We start from the raw sequence: 17282 nt of genomic DNA on the forward strand, positions 1-17282 counted from the left end.
AATGGTGGTCTGCTTAATAATGTGGAACATCCTTCTTCAGTAGTTTTTCCTTTAATTGGGCTCACCTGGCCAACTAATTATCACAGGTGTCTGAGATTGATTTCAGTGATCCAAAGAACCCTGAGACACAATACCATCCATGAGTTTAATTGAAAAACAAAAAATATAATCTTTATGACACTTAAATACAATTTGCATAATAATTTGGAACGCGGTGTATGTCCATGGCAATATTTGGAGTGATTCCTTTAGATTCTTTTTACTTCTAGCCAGACGGCTCATCATGTGTAAATGGAAGGACTCTTCACCTCCAACATATGGACATCATGTATTATTTACAATCAGAGAAAATCTGTTGTTTTAGTAAAGGATCAACTGCACGCTTTTTTAAACCACTTACACAAAAAACGGTTAATTGGTGCAGTAATACTCTTGCTATACAGTCACAGCTGTGTGCATATGGACTATTTTACAGTTGCTTTGAACGCAGCTTAAAGGGATAGTGCACCCAGAAATGAAAATTCAGCCATTATCTACTCACCGATATGCCGATGGAGGCTCAGGTGAAGTTTTAGAGTCTTCACATCCCTTGCGGAGATCCAAGGGGAGAGTGGGTAGCAACACAACTCCACCTAATGGAGGCTTCAGATTCAAACGTCCAAAAACACATAACTGAAACCACAAAATATTCCCATACTGCTCGTCCGTAGTGATCCAAGTGTGCTGCAGCCCCGACATAAAAAGTTGTTTGGAAAAACGTCATATGAACTCAGCAGTCCCGTAACTCGTTTTTAGCCTCATTGTAGCCTGTAGCTCTAACAGGACACTTGGATCACTACGGACAAGCAGTATGGAGATATTTTGTGGTTTCAATTTTGTGTTTTGTTTGAATCTGGGGCACCATAAGCCTGCATTAGGTGGAGTTGTGTTGCTACCCCCTCTCCCCTTGGTTCTCCAGAAGTGTTGTGAGGACTCTAAAACTTCACCTGAGCCTCCATCGGCATATGGGTGAGTAGATAATGGCTGAATTTTCATTTCTGGGTGCACTATCCCTTTAACCAATCATACTTAAGGATGTGTTTCATAATCAAGTCTTTGGCACATCTGACTGGACAGGGACTATAGACTGTTACTGTTTAACTGTTTGAGCTGTATTGTTTTAACAAATGTGTCCAGAGGCCTGTACTACGAAGCAGGATTTAGCTTAGCGAGTTAGCGAGGTAACTTCAGGGTTAACTCTGGGTTTTCAGTACTACAAAGCTGGTTCTCTTTCTACTGGGATAAATCACTGTGGTAACTTATGCTGAACAGCTAACCTGCTCCGGAGCAGATTAACTTCAGGGTATCAGATCACAGCCTGTCAACACCCCGACCTCTGACCACTCACATTACTGAAGGAAAAAGTATCCTTGAATGAAAGTCTTTCTTTGTTCCAGGGCTCTATTTCACTGGTTTTAAAACAGAGCTTCTAACAAACACAGAGATCGTTAACACACTACACACAAGATTTTGAAACTAGGCTACTTTTCCACCCTTTACTTCAGTAGCAGAAATAGTGTTTTACGTGACATATTCATTATCATCTCACTAAATAGCAAAAAATACTGGATATTAATGTCAATTAATCTCTGATGATGTCACTTGTGATTAACACCCCCGCCTCTTTCACATGAACGCGCTCGAGGCTGCATTGATTTTGAGTGATTGCTCTGGTGAAAGAGAAACACAAATATTTGATCTCATGTTATCTCTATGGGCTTTTCTGCAATATATTGTTTAAAGTGACTCTTCAGGTCATTGAGCTGCACCTGTGCCGAACAGTTGAGGAGTCCAGATGAAGTTCCCTCTGACTCTGGGTATGTCAGCTCGACTGCATACTCAAAACCCAGCGGGAGGTAGCCAGTCATGAAAAACCTGGACACATGGACACACAGAAGCACACAATATATAGAGTCACAAGTTGATTTAATTTAAACTCTGTCTACTAAACTACAACATTTCTGACAACAGTTTAATGTAAATTTCAACAATACAGCCTGAATTTTGCATAAATGGGTTAGATAGTAACTTTGATGTTTTCCAACATGGATCCTATTCTCTGTGCACTGTGAATTTACGTCAACTAAGAGTGCTTGTTTTTGCCACTGACAGGCTCAGATATAATTGTCTTAACAATATTTAAGAAAGTAAGATACTTTTTGTTTAACCAGAAAAAGCCCCAAAATCGCCATTGCCAGATCCATCACTCTCCATTTCAAAAAACACTGTAATTTTAGCATGTATAGGGCACAGACTGCATACAAAAATGGACAGCACTTCACCACTTCACTGTGCAGACGTGAAGTTAAAATATCCCGCATACAGCTGTTGCCACCTTGCTCTGGTGACGTCTGTCGGAGCCAGAGTCTGCGAAGTAGCGCTCTCCGCAGTATCAAGTTTCCCGCCCATACACCCGTCCGACCAATTGTGAACAGTGCCACTGAATGTGAGCCCCGTGATTGGCTCACATGGTTGTCAATCATATTGTAAAATAATCCCCTTTTCATAGCATTAAAAAAAAACGTAATTAGGCCTAAAACCAAATTTAGCTAAAAGCTAAGCTAAAACATCCCATATACAGCCGTTGCCGTCTTGCTCAACTAACGTCATTTGGAGCCAGAGTCTGCGCAGTAGCGACATCCGCTGTATCAAGTTTCCCGCCCATACACCCGTCCGATCAATTGTGAACAGTTCTACTGAATGTGAGCCCCGTGACTGGCTCACATGGTCGTCAATCATGTCGGAAAATAATCCCCATTTCGTAACATTAAAAAACGTAGTTAGGCCTAAAACCAAACTTAGCTAAAAGTTAAGCTAAAACATCCCATATACAGCCGTTACCATCTTGCTGTGGTGACGTCATTCGGAGCCAGAGTCTGCGGAGTAGCGATCTCTGCTGTATCAAGTCTCCCGCCCATACACTCGCCCAACCAATCGCAAGCAGCGCTATTGAATGCGAGCCCACCGACTGGCTCACACAGTTGTCAATCATGCCGTAAAATACTCGTTTCGTAGCATTAAATAACTGATTAAAACCACACTTATCAGAAAATCGAACACTTGAACAAACAGCAACGCGATAAAAACGAACTTAAATGACAAAAAACATCTTTGGGGATAATTTATTTGATGGGAACTTTGAGTTTTTAGTTTGGCCCATGTCCCATCCACTAACATGGAGAGGGCGGGCTTTAGTCAGCCACCAGGGGGCGATAGAGATGTTTCGCTGTCACGGCGGCCATCTTTATATATAGTCAATGGCGTAGACCTAGACTCAGCATATTTTCACAGCTATTGGGTGAATAATGGGTTTTATTTTGCTCCTGTCGACTCTGAATGATGTGTATTTACGATGACAAAATTTGTTTCTAGTAAAACAAAAGGGATCTTGCTCTTAAACAAAAAGGTCAACCTCTGTAGGGATCCTTTTCATAAGTTGTCACACACCCAAAATTAACACTTTAAGCTGACGTAAATTGACAGAGCTCAATTGGTCTACTTGTTTACGCTTAATACTGGACCATTTTCAAAAACTGTTGTTTCCATTAGTCATTTAGAAACAAGGACATAGAAGAATAGGATCCACACCCATAACTTGCAAGTGTAGGGCATATAAAACCTTTGTAACCACTACATGCCAGTGGAATTTAAACTAACACCCTCTTCTATAGTTAAATGACAGCAATGATGTTATACAGGAACAACAGGTTTTGAAAGCTGTCCACTGACACCAGAGAATTTTCTCACTTAATAGCAACTTGTTTTTCTTCCACTGAAGTGACAGCAAGTGAAACTACATGACAAGGCTCAGACACGGCAACAGCAGCAAAACACATCAGCCTGTGTCAGAACGTACTGTATTTCCAGACACATTTCTTTGACATTTACTCTGCCCATAAATGTGCTTTAATAACAAGAACACAGAGCTACAATACCTGATGGTTAATGTCAATCTAGGGTTTAAGGGGAAGTTAATGATACATAGAGAAATAGAAATTCATATTGAGAACAGAAATTCTGAGATCCCATGATGGGGGAAACAGACAATGGTTGTACACACTGACATGTTAACTTGATTAAATACCAGGAACTCCAGCAGGAATGTGAAGCTACCTGGAGCTCATTTAGTCTCCATTAACAAATGACGCTTTCTGTGAGTTGTTTGACGATTCAGCCTGAGTCACATGGATATTTTTATACTGCATGTATCGTGTTATCATGTTGGTGTGCCTTTACAGAAAGGGCGAGCCCAATGTGAAGGGTTGATCTATGCCATTGAGGAAGTGTAATGATTTTACAACAGTAACATAAAGGTTAGACTGGATGTAAAAGCACTGCTGGCTACAAGATCTGGTTTTAACTACAGAAGAAGATTGAAAAACATGTGTGACTTTGTAGATCATTTTCACCCATAAAGATATAATTCGGAAACATTTACACAATGTAGGTGGAAATATTCCCATTACTTTCTTTCTGTCAAGAGGAAAGATGTGAGGACAGGTGGTGGCACTAATACCACTTTCCCACCAAATTTAGCACCCACTAAACCTACTAAAAATAGGCAATAGACTCCTTTCCCATGGCCAGTAGACTACAGCTATGTACACGTCTCTGCTGCACGAAAACAGCCAGAAAACAGGTTAGTAAACAGTGAAAAGCAGCATGTTGGGCAGTGAAACTGTTACAGTAGTTACTTCTCTTTCTAACTCGGCGCAGACTAACTTGGAACAATGTTTTAGCACAGCTTGGGCGGAGACAGATGGTATTCTGTTGTGCAGAGTCATTGTGTCTCAGTGATAAACACATTCACCCAGGTGTTGTGTTTCCATCAATACTGATCAGAGCCGGAGCTTATAATACTCGTGCCTACTGCAGTGTCATTTGACCCAGGTGTAAATGCCGATTGTAACCTTTCCCATTACATACAAAAGCCAGTTGTTAGCGGTCATTGGTTGGTTTTAGTGCAGTTGGAAAGGGGCTTCAGACTCTTTCCACAAGGTAAAAGCACAACCTCAAACCTCCTGAAACACCAACTACAGCAGCACAGAAATGTGAAGCTCTTGGGAGTACACCTCACCACAGATGAGCCTTGGCTGCACATACCAGAGATTATACTGACATTCACAGAGGAGCACATGTGAAGTCGGAATTTGAGAAGAAAGGATGCAAAGCGTAACGTAATAAAATTACTTTTAAGAAGTACAGTAACAAGTCACAAGTAATAAATTAAATTTTTCAGTAATGAGCCCAACACTGCCAAGGCCTCCTTCTGTATGTTTTCCTGTGTTATCTCTGCTCTGCACATCCTGACTTTGAATACTGGGTCAGTGTGTACAGAGGCAAATCTTTACCTTACGACCTACTGTGTGCAGTGTGTGTGTGTGTGTGTGTGTGTGTGTGTGTGTGCGTGCGTGCGTGTGTGTGTGTGCGTGTGTGTGTGTGTGAATGCTTATCAGGCCTCCGTTGACCTCTAAATAAACACTGCTGTAAATTATTGTTGCAAATGTCAACAGAAATATTGCACTTTTATGGAGCAGGGTTGCACAAGTTTTCTGTAAGTTTCCATCTGTGATTCATATTAGTTTGAAAAACTGCAGCGGAGGAAACAGACCCTCTGTGAGAGGAATGTGCAAATAGTTAGAGCTATAAATGTGATGTTACTGAGCTCAATCCAGCCTCTTACTGAGGTCAAAATCCAGCTTCAAATACAGTGTTTTTGGTGATTTGGTTGTCTGTCCCTTAACTAAACAAAATTTAAACAGGCAAAACCACTATAAACAAATGAATACTATAAGTGATGAAAAGATTACCCAAGAGCTCCAGCGGTGATGAAGACCACCCAGAGGTGTCCCAGGCTGAGTGTAGCAGCATAAACTATCATCCCCACCAGAGACATGAAGTAGACTGCCAGGGTTGTCTGCCTGGGAAAACAAATACAGCATTGAGCACTATAATCATCATCATCATCATCGTCATCATCATCATCATCATCATCATACATTCAGAGTACTGCTGCATTTTGAATTTATGTTGACAAACTCCTCATGTTACAGTAGATACTGTGTCAGACTATGGAGGATGAAAAATGACTTTAGTATCAATAATAAATAAATAAATGTTTAAATAAATGCAGGAATAAAAAAAATACAGTGATAAATAAATAAATACAGAAATAAATTATTAATGTATAAAAAAAAAAAATCAGGCATGAATAAATAATTCAGGAAAAAATAAATGCATGAATAAAGAATAAATGTTAAATTAAGTATGGAAATAAATAGATAAATACATAAATAAAGTTGATAATTAAACAGGACATAAATATCTTAAATTTATTTCTAAATGTATTTATTTACTTCTGTTCTGTGTTTGGTCTGTGTTAATGAGGTAGAAGGTCCTAACCTCGACATTTTGTAGTTATGAATACATTTGTCTACATATTTATTTCCCCATTTTTATTCTTTTAATTATTTATTTAATTACATGCTTGTGCATTTATTTATCTCTGTAATTATTTATGAATTTATTTCCATATTGATTTCAGCATTTATTTATTCTTTTATTCACTTATTTTATCCTGTATTTATTTATTTATTAACATATTCATGCATTTTGTTATACATTTATTTACTTATCTATCTATGTAGTCATGCATTTATTTCCATATTTATTTAAGCACTGTATTTTTCTTTTATTTACTTATTTAATCCTGTATTTATTTACTTATTTATGCATCTATTTCTATATTAGTTTCAGCATTTAAAAAAAAAATCCTTTATTTACTTATTTAATCCTGTATTTATTTATTTACTTGTCTGTGCATTTATTTAATCTCTATATTTATTTATGCATTTATTTTCATATTTATTTATGCATTTATTTATTCTTTTTATTTATTTTGGCATTTATTTATCCTTTTATTTGCTTATTTAATCCTGTATGTATTTATTTATTTACTTGTTTATGCATTTATTTAACCTCTATATTTATTTCAGCATTTATTTTCATAATTATTTCAGCAGTTATTTATTACTTACTTTTAATTATTTAATTCTGTATTTATGTATGTATGTATTTTTTACTTATTAAATCCTGTATTTATTTATCTATTTATTCATACAGATAATTATTAATTGATACTTGTCATGTCATTTTTTGTCCTCCACAGACAGATGTCGCATCTCAAATGATTTAAAAAAATTATGACGATTAAAAGCAGTCTAATAAAAAATCATGGACAGCATCAAAATGTAAAGGTACACTGTGGAGTTTTTGACCACTAGTAGCGCTATGGAGCAGTGTTTTAATGAGCTGGCCCCTGCTTCCTTTGTCTTTGTGCACCAGGACCCCACCCATAAAACTCACAACATAATTACTGCCACTTATTAATATATGAGACATGTTTGGAGCGATGACACATGAGACTGGCACACACACACACACACACACACACACACACACACACACACACACACACACACACACACACACACACACACACAAACATTTTAAAAAATGTCAGCTGCAGTCTGACATTTTAAATAAATATACATAAATCTGTAACGAACAGCACCATGAGCCTATGTCTGAACAAAGTGCTAAAACATTATCATGCAGAGATTTACAACCTCAAGACCTACAGGTCCTTGAAGGGTCTCAACTTTTGTACCAGTGGCTAAACAATCTAACACTGTACAGATAAGGTGTTAGATGCGTTGTTTTACGAGAAACAGCCTCAAAATCACTACTGCCAAACCCACCAGACTCCATTCAAATAAACACTGATTTAAGTGTGTATAGAGTCAGCCTATCTTTACATCTAACTGGATGAATTAAGGGTTTATTTAAACTAAACCAGAGTTGGTGATTGTTGGAACAGTGGAAACATGAACCAAAATGTACTCTGTGAGTTTTATTTTGTTGCTGTAGACTTTAAATGAAGTGTGTTTTATGATGATAAAATTGCTGTTTATTTAAATGGAGTCTGGTGGGACTGGCAATCGTGATTTCGAGGCCGTTTCCTGTTAACCAAAAAGGATCGTACTCTTTGAAATAAGCTCTGTCTCTGTAGGGATCCTTTAAATGTTCTTTTCAAACACTTAAAATAACAACCTGAGCCTGTCATGGACAAAAACAAGCACTTTTAGCAGACATAAATTAATGGTTCCCTTGTTTGTAACCTTACAAACAAGGCAAATGGTTGCACTACTCTTGCAACAGTAGTCTGCAACTGTAACACACTCAACGAACTATGTTGGCAACTTGTCTATGTTGATGTTGATTGTATGTATGTATGTGAATATTGCAGCTGTTTGCACTATACTGCCCAAGACGAATTTCCCTTGCGGGACAATAAAGTTTATCTTATCTTATCTTATGCAAACATGTTTAAAACACTCTCACCCAATACTGCACCAATTTTAAAAAATGGCGTTCCCATTCGTCACTTAGACACACAAAAAAACTGAAAAAGGAATCCAGGTTGACAGAAGCACCTTTAACTCTGGATTTCTAAGCTTATTTCACATGCAGAAAGCCACACAGCAACTTTAATGTAACTAGCAAATGCTTTGATTTCCCCATTGTTTTGTGGTTGTTCCCATTAATACCGACTGTATCTGCAGGATTCCACAGGACTTGCAATAACACTGAAATGTCTCAATTAAAAGATGCATCCCAAAGTGTGTGCGAATGAGCAACCAGTGTATTTAAAATACATATGAGAGTAATTCAAATATCTGGATGAGACAACAGAGTCAGGTAAGACTGAATGTGTCTCTGCATGTGAGCCACAAACACTCGCATTCCTTCATTTGCAGAACAAAACTCTCGTAAATAAGACAATGGGAGGTCGACTGAAACCCCCCATGGGGCGGACCCTGCTGTCACTACACAGCCAAAAGGCTCATGAGGCCACGGCGATCAGTGTTAAGAACAGCAAGCTGCACCTGGATAAACAGACACAGAGCCCCAACAAATAAACACTAAACAAAAACTGCAGCGAGATGAGAAGTGAAATGACAATAAACAGGACAGAAAAACGATTGTGTGGCTGCTCGGGTTAAATAGGGTACGCTAAATATATAAATACAGCTTAAAAGAAGTCATGTGCTTTTCCTCTCCGACATTCGCCTTACTTGTAGGTTTTAGTTTTGTCCAGCCAAATGCCACATATGAGGGAGCCGACCATCCCCGCGATGACAATGGTGAGGCCAATCCTCCCAGCATTCACCTCTTCTCCCTACGGCGTCAAGGAAGATAGGACTTAGATTAACGCCCTTACGGCCTTTCATACCAAGGAAAGGCGAGGCAGTTTGAGAGACAGCACATTTCATTTCAGGCAGGGGAGTGGAGGAGAGTTGAGTCTCATATCTGGTGTCACATAAATCCTTTCTCTACACCACCTACTGATGGAGAGTAAAATTAAATTAAAGCTTCAGCAGGTAATGTTATTCTATAAAATTATACAAATATGTTAGCAGCATCCTGTTGCGGTACTTCGGTGGAAAAATCAGAAACAGAAATACTTCCTTGATTCCCCAGGGGAAATTATGTTTCGTTACAGTTGCCCCGATGTAAAGAATAGAGAATTAGAAGAAGTAAGAATAAGAGTATGCAATAGAAGTATGGACATATAAAGCAATAAAATAAAGTAAAATAGAATAAAATAAAATTAAATTATATTAAATTACATTTTAAAAAATATGAAAATGTGCATTAAAATAAAAATAAAATGTGCCTTTTGCTACAGTGTTTGACACCAGAACTAAAGATGTAAAAAAAATTAAAAAATAAATAAAATCAAAGATATAAATGAAATAAATTAAAATTAAATTAAATTAAATTGAATTGAAAAAAAATTAAATAAAATAAAGTGAAAAATAAAATAACATAAAAATGAAAATGTGCATTAAAATAAAAATAAAATGTGCCTTTTGCTACAGTGTTTGACACTAGTACTAAAGATGTTAAAAAATATTAAAAATAAAATAAAATCCAAGATATAAATAAAATAAAATAAAATCCAAGATATAAATAAAATAAAATAAAATAAGATAAAGTAAAATAAAAATGTGCATTTTGCTACAGTGTTTAACACTACTACTTAAGATACAAAAATTATTAAAATTAAAATAAAATCGTCGAAGAAAAAAAACTTCTAATAAGCAATGAATAATTGTTTTGCCCAGAGAAAACTGAAATTATCATTCGTGAAAGGAATACTTCACCCCACAAATGACAATTTATACATCAATTACTCAACTCATGTTAGAATTTGTGAAGCAAACCTATTTTTCCTCCCTTGCTTTCACTGTGAGCGAAGATTGTGTGTTGTGTTAAACAACAGCAAAAATATACCAAAACATGCACGAAGAATCCAAAAACTGAAAAAAAATAGGCGACCATGTTTAACAGCAAAACTACATCAAAACATCTGTTTACAAACATAACAACATATTCCAAGTCTCATTTATCCAGTCGTATGCTCAGTTCTTCCCAAACAGACAGTCCTTTCTGACAGGGTTATTGTATGACTTTGGTGAACCTGAACTAACCCTTTCAAACACCAAAGTCACACAAGAACACAAATAAACTAACTGATGGAGGCTGATTTTCTTGTTGATTTTGCTGTATCTAAACGGGGTCACCTATTTTTATTTTTTTTTCAGTTTTTGGATTCTTCGTTCACAGTGGAGGCGCACAAGGAAAAAAGTCAATGAAACATGAGGTGAGTTACTGATATAGAAATATTTTTGGGGGGAGTGAAGTGTTCCTTTAATCTGTCACCACACTGCAATTTATTGATATTGTCTGGTATTTTTTCTTGGGTATTAAATATTGCAGTTTAAGTCACCAAAGTGTGGTTGCAATGCAAAATAGAACAGTAAAATCAGCTTATTAAGTCCTGAAATATCAAACTACGGAAAGTGTAACAAGAATATTAGGTAATAGATAGTAATACTGAGGAAACACCAAACTGCATGTTATTATTCGTACACAGAAACAATGGGCGGGACTTACAGGGTAATGCTCGATGATCATGCGGTTCAACAGGGTGCCAACAGCATAGAAACAACCCACGTTCAAACCTGTGCAGTGGGAAATATTGTCAGACAAAGTCTTCACACGACAAACCACAGGACAGAAACATCTTTCAGGAAACCTTTCACAATGTTAACGAAGCATTGAGCTAACTTCCTTATGAGAATTATGAAATACTTTAATGAGAGCAGTTAAAGGGTTTTGGTTTGTGTCGAATGACCCTCATCAGGCTGGTTTCCTAAACAGAAAGCCGACCCAAACCAAGGACTTCTATAAAAGGACAGGTCTGCAAAGGTCGGAGGATTTTGTCTTGAGCAAAGGTTTTAGATACAGTCGGTTACTCAGACATTAACGACACAGGAAGAACATACACCTGCATAAAAACAGCACTTTTGGAAAATTGTTAAGAGAATAAAACAAGTGAGGATGTAAAATGAAAAAAACATATACAGACATGTCGTATTCTGGCTCCTCTTGTGTATAAGACTTCACTGTACCAGAGGTAAACTGTGTCCTTGGAGACTTTTCATTTGTGTATGAGAAGATTGCTTTGTAGCTGTTCTCATGACAGTTATCAGTTAACCGAAGGTCTCCCTGTGCCTCCCTCCTGCTGTACACTTCTGAGGTTTAATTATATTATGTGACTGAATCTGTGATTCTTTGCAGACCTACAGAGGACACTCCAGGTGTCAGAGCTAGGACCTTTCAGCTGAAATAAACGGACTCTGTTATAGCTCTTATTATTCTGTTTTAACACTTTATTAAATAGCACAAAAGACAACCTGATCGTTTCACTCTGTATTTGTTCACTTCTGCCACAACAGCAATGAAAGCTGTATTTTAAACGACACGTCAGGACGTTTCTATTCATGTTTGTAGCAACAAAAGTGGGTGCTTTCTAATGCCAGTTGAGGACATTTTCATTCGTGTCCGTGGGACAAAACAAGACGTCAGGGCATTTTCAGCTGTTTTGTGCCAACCAAACTTGTTCTTTTTTTAAAGGGCACATCGGGACATTTCCAGTCACGTTTTTGGCGACCAAACAAAGTATTCTTTAACAACAGTTACGGAGATGTCAAGTTGTGATTGTAGCAATGAAAGCGAGTATTTTTTAATGACAGTTCAGGACATTTTCATTTGAGTTTGTGGCCACAAAACTGGGTAATTTTAACAAAACATCGGGACATTTCCAGTCTTGTTGGTGGCGACCAAACCAAGTATTATTTAACCACAGTTCTGGACATTTTCATTCTTGTTTGTGGCAACAAAACTGGGTATTTTCAACGAGACATTGGGACATTTTCAGCTGTGTTTGTGGCAACAAAACCAGGTAATCTTTAAAGACAGTTCGGGATATGTCCAGCCATGTTTGCAGCAATAAAAGCGTATGTTTTTTAGTGACAGTTCAGGACATTTCTCATTGTGTTGTGGCCACAAAACTGGGTACTCAACAAAAAATCGGGACGAGTATTTTTTAACGACAGTTCGGGACATTTCCATTTATGTTTGTGGTAACAAAACTGGGTATTTTTGACGAGACGAGTTTGCGGTGACCAAGCCAGGTATTTTTTAACGACAGTTTGGGATATGTCCAGCTGTGTTTGTAGATATAAAAGCAGGTGATTTATAAAAACAGTTCAGGATATTTTCATCTGTATTTGTGGCAACAAAACAAGAGCTTTTGTGGCAGCAAAACTGGGTATTTTCGACGAGACAGTTCCAGTCAAGTCCGTAGCAACAAAAGCAGGTAATCTTTAATGACAGTTTGGGACATGTCCAGCTGTGTTTATGGTGAACAAAACCAGGCATTTTAAGCCAAAACATTATGTTTTCCTAACCCTAAACAAGTGGTTTTATGTCTTACCATAACCACACTTCAATGAAAGCATCGTGAAAACATAAACTTGAAAATTTAAATGGAAAAAGATGTAAGGATTCAAGACATCTGCTACATCTGAAACATACAAAAGCAGCAAATCCATGGTTTGCAGATATGTACAGTGTCAGCGTTTATTTTGGCAACTGGGTTAAGCCTGCAGGACAGAGCGGAAATCACATGTAAATCTGATACCAAATAGTTATCTGGCAGTCTTAAAATCATATGCAGAAAGACAGAAGGACACACAGACACACACACACACACTAATAAAAGTCACATGAATCGTCACATGAAGTGACACAACAGATGGGTCAAGCAAGATGAAAGTGTTTCCTCAAACTGCTCACAGCTGTTGGACGTAGCGGCTGTGATTTGACAAACTCGACTAATTTCACTGCAAAGAAACTAATTTCATATCCCAGAGTCATTTAACTTCATAAAACTTTTTATCTTAAGGACACATCGATCATTTATTAAATATTGCCAGACTATAAGCAAACTTTGGACCCCTCCAGGTCAAGCACACTCTGCTATGAGCGTCTGGATAACTAATGACTTTGTGCATGTTTATGACTTATAATACGATAAACCTAGTTACACTTTAAAAGGCGAGACTTGGGGCTTTCTTCAAGATCAGTAAGTGATTTCTATGCTAATGTAACACCTATTTTCCAGCTGAATCAGTAACTGATGTGGTGCAAGTCAACTCTGATGATGTGTTGGGGAATACCTGAATCTGTCCTCTGTTTTCAGCTGGATTGGTCGATTTTAAAGTGGCTATAATGTCAATATCTTTACTAGAGACAGACATTTGCCTCTGAAGAGGGTGGAGACCAAAAACATAGCTAAAAGAGAGGAAATATTGGACTTACATTCATTAGATAAACATGATTGATAATGCTGATCTGTAGCTGCTCGATATGCAAATAAGCAACTGTTTGGTGGCAACATTGCCATATCCACTTGAAAGATCAAGAAATCAGAAATCAAACAATTCAAACCACACAGATCAGAAATTGTGGATGTTTTTGGTCCATAGAATTAACTCAGACAAACAACTATTACTGTGGACAGTGATGATGACTCACCATAAGTAATGATGAGGAGGATGAAGGGCTTGTTGCGGAGCAGCCTGAGGATAGAAGCTGTGTAGGAGTAGTGTTCTGGTGGGATGGTGCGAGCTGTGGCCTGGGCCTGAGTTGGAGGAAGTTTAGGACGCTCCTGGAAAACTAACATATGGAGACACCAAAGTCAATATTAAACATTTAGACATAAGAGAACACAGTCATGAACAAAGACTAGTGAACAAAATGGTATAACATATATCCCATGTTGCATTGTTAACCTCTTAAATTCGTTTGCACCTTCATCATTATATAAATTATAGTCAACACTGCAGGGTGTACAAATGCAACAATCAGAGCATATTTACCATTCAAAGTCTGAGCTGGGATTGCCTGCACACAAAAAGTTGGCAGAGGCAGCAGCAACCAGCTAGCGGTGCTAACAGTGCCAACAACGGCAGTGCTGACAGAGCTTACAGTGGTAATGTGAAGGGGGACTGAGGGTGGGCGTTTGGCCACCGTGGTTTGCTTTGGGACAGCATTATCTGCATTAACAGCCATATAAGCACAGTGCAAAGAGGCGGCAACTAGCTAACCAGTGGGACTCGGATTACAACACACATAGAAGGAGCGTGACCTCAATAACTCCTCGGGACACCATTTTTATAACGTCATTGGGGGCCACATTTAACAACAGCTAAAATATATCAGTTTACAAACTCTCACGTAAAACAAGCAGTATAATTTGAGTCTAATTTATCCAGTCATATGCTAAGTACGTCCCAAAAACATGCATTTTCACTAAAATGTTACAATATACAAATTGTAAGCGAAATATTGAACGTTTTAGCGCTTAAAATAACACTAGGTTACTGTTGGACCTCTTGTTTCTCCTCTTTACAAGGAAAGAATGTCCTAGAAATGAGAGGAGCATGGAGCCCCACTGAGCCGCAGAAAAGTACATATTTAGAGCTGGACAAGTCCGCACAACTCCACTTCGCTCAGCACACCTCCACATAATAGGCTACATGACATAGATACCCTTATATATGTGTAAGGACCTGTGTCAGTCTCTTTTCTTCTGACTGAGGCATGTTACCACAGGCTTCATGGTGAATCACAGATCTTTGTGGCTCTTGGAGCTGAACCAGTCTTTTCTCCCCCCTCCCCCCAGCAGATCTGACCTGAGGTCTTGTGTTCAGTAATCAGTCTCACTAATCACTATGAAACTAACCTGCTCTTTGAGACAGCTGCTCTAATAGACCCCATGAAGTTGTTAATGATCTTAGCTGCATGTCATTTTTATTCAAAAGAAATGTAAAATTAGTTGAAACTGTACTTTTTAAAAAAAATAATGGTTTGTGCGAACTCATTTCCCTTTGCCGCCCCCGGTGATTCCCCTTACTCACTCACTGAACCAGATCAACTCTTATCTTAACGCAGACGTTCTCTGTGGTTAACTTTGGCAGCCAATTTGTTCAGAGGAAGGCAGCCGCCAAGCTTCTTCTCTCACCTCTCTTTGCACACTGTTTATGCAAATCTCTGAATCCTGGGACTCTGTCTGCCCTGCTGACTCACGGGCCTGTTGCAGGGCTACAGATGGCCCTGCCAGCAGGACAACCCTCACACATGGCATCTTGCATGTATGTGTGAGGGTGTGCTATGTCTGTGAGTATATGTGTCATATCATGAAACCACTGTGGCCAACTGGTGTGAATTATCTCGCTGGAGTAACCAAGAGCAGCGTAAGTCACATCCATTGGCCATAAGAATCAACTGCATGCGAGTAATTGGCGATTAACCGAAATCACGTAGAAATACTATGAATGGTTTCCTGCGCTGTGTACTACCCGGATCTGGTAGGACACAGACAGATAGCTAGCCACGGAAACACAGTGCCCACTGCTCACTCTCTGGTCTCCACTGGTTAGCTAGCCTTGGCTGCTCTGCACTGCGCACCAGCCAAGCATGGGAGCGGGAGCGTATCTATGTTTCCCGGGTTCTATGTTCCCCACTTATCCCTGCAAAAAAGGTTCTATGTTCTCGTCCAACCACGGGGACAGTGTTTACAGCGGTAATTACGAATGAGTGGAGCCCCTAGCTATCTCCCATTTAACCCGGCGGGTGTGCAGTGAAGAGCAGACAAAGCTAACATTAGCTAACCAGTGCTGTAAAGCTGAGTTGATTCAAAACACACATCAAACATGTCTTACTAGCAACCGACATAACACTTGTCTTTTGTTGGACACATTTTCTGTTCTACTGTTATTAGCACAAGCCTATGGCATTTTACATTGTTTAAATTAGCCTAGCAGCTAGCGGACTTTACTCACATGAAGCCAGGGACAAAAGCAACATTCAACAAAGGTAATGTTACAAAATTCGGCTCCATTACAACTCACAAGGTTCACTGACAAAACAACTGTCTTATACTAAACACGTTTTCCAAACAAATACAACATGCTAATGTTATTAGCACAAGCCTATGGCATTTTACATTGTTTAAATTAGCCTTGTGATGAGCGGAGTTTTCCTCTACTCATATGAAGCCAGGATAAATCACACACTAGACATAAAATGCGATTTTGAGGAGGCTTTTTTATCTTCACAATTTACTGTTTCTTATCTGTGAAATTTTAGTAAATAAAAGCTTCATTTCCTCTGAGGGAAATGGTGTCAGGTTAAGATAAGGTAAGATAAGATACACTTTTATTAATCCCATAATTGAGAAATTCCAGTGTTACAGCAGCCAAGGGGAAAGAGTCAGATTAAAGATTTCAAAATTTAAACTTAAAAACTTAAAACTTAAAAAACTAGGCATGCAAAATAAGTACACAATCAACAGGAGATCTGCACCGCTGCGACGTGTATTTCTGGGGAGGTGCAGGTCTTAAGAGTTTATGATGTGGGTAGATTTCTCTCTATCTACTCTATATCTTTGTTTCTCTTTAAACTAACTACACTGACGATTTGTCTGAATGTTGTACGTGGTGCCACTATGGAATGCCTTCACAAGCATCCTTTTGTGTTTCTGAATGCAGAACGCTTACGAGCACCCGCGCCCTCCCCCTGTCCTGACAGGACAACGGCTTTTTCATGTAACTTGTTCCTCCTCTGATACAACTACCAAACCCTCTGCTCTCTATAGACTATTACATATTAACAGCTCATAATTTCCTACTCTGTTCTGACTGAGCATTTTAGGTATTAATCTCTCTTCCTCCCTATGATTCTAGCTCACAGGGAGAAAACAAATG

The 17282-nt window shown here is 38.4% G+C and overlaps 1 protein-coding gene across 3 annotated transcripts in view; it reads right to left on the minus strand.

Annotated features, from left to right (window-relative positions):
- The window catches only part of flvcr2b (FLVCR heme transporter 2b), a 38268-nt gene that overhangs the window by 9616 nt on the left and 11370 nt on the right, over positions 1-17282 (minus strand). For all 3 annotated transcript variants that reach the window (XM_050057895.1, XM_050057894.1, XM_050057893.1), the window contains exons 3-7: positions 14050-14190; positions 11062-11129; positions 9177-9280; positions 5850-5960; positions 1809-1914 (exon numbers count right to left, since the gene is read on the minus strand). In XM_050057895.1, coding sequence (XP_049913852.1) covers positions 1809-1914; positions 5850-5960; positions 9177-9280; positions 11062-11129; positions 14050-14190 — 530 coding nt within the window. The remainder of the gene's footprint in view (positions 1-1808; positions 1915-5849; positions 5961-9176; positions 9281-11061; positions 11130-14049; positions 14191-17282) is intronic.

This window comes from Epinephelus moara, chromosome 12 (assembly GCF_006386435.1).
Source record: "Epinephelus moara isolate mb chromosome 12, YSFRI_EMoa_1.0, whole genome shotgun sequence".
Lineage (NCBI taxonomy): Eukaryota > Metazoa > Chordata > Actinopteri > Perciformes > Serranidae > Epinephelus > Epinephelus moara.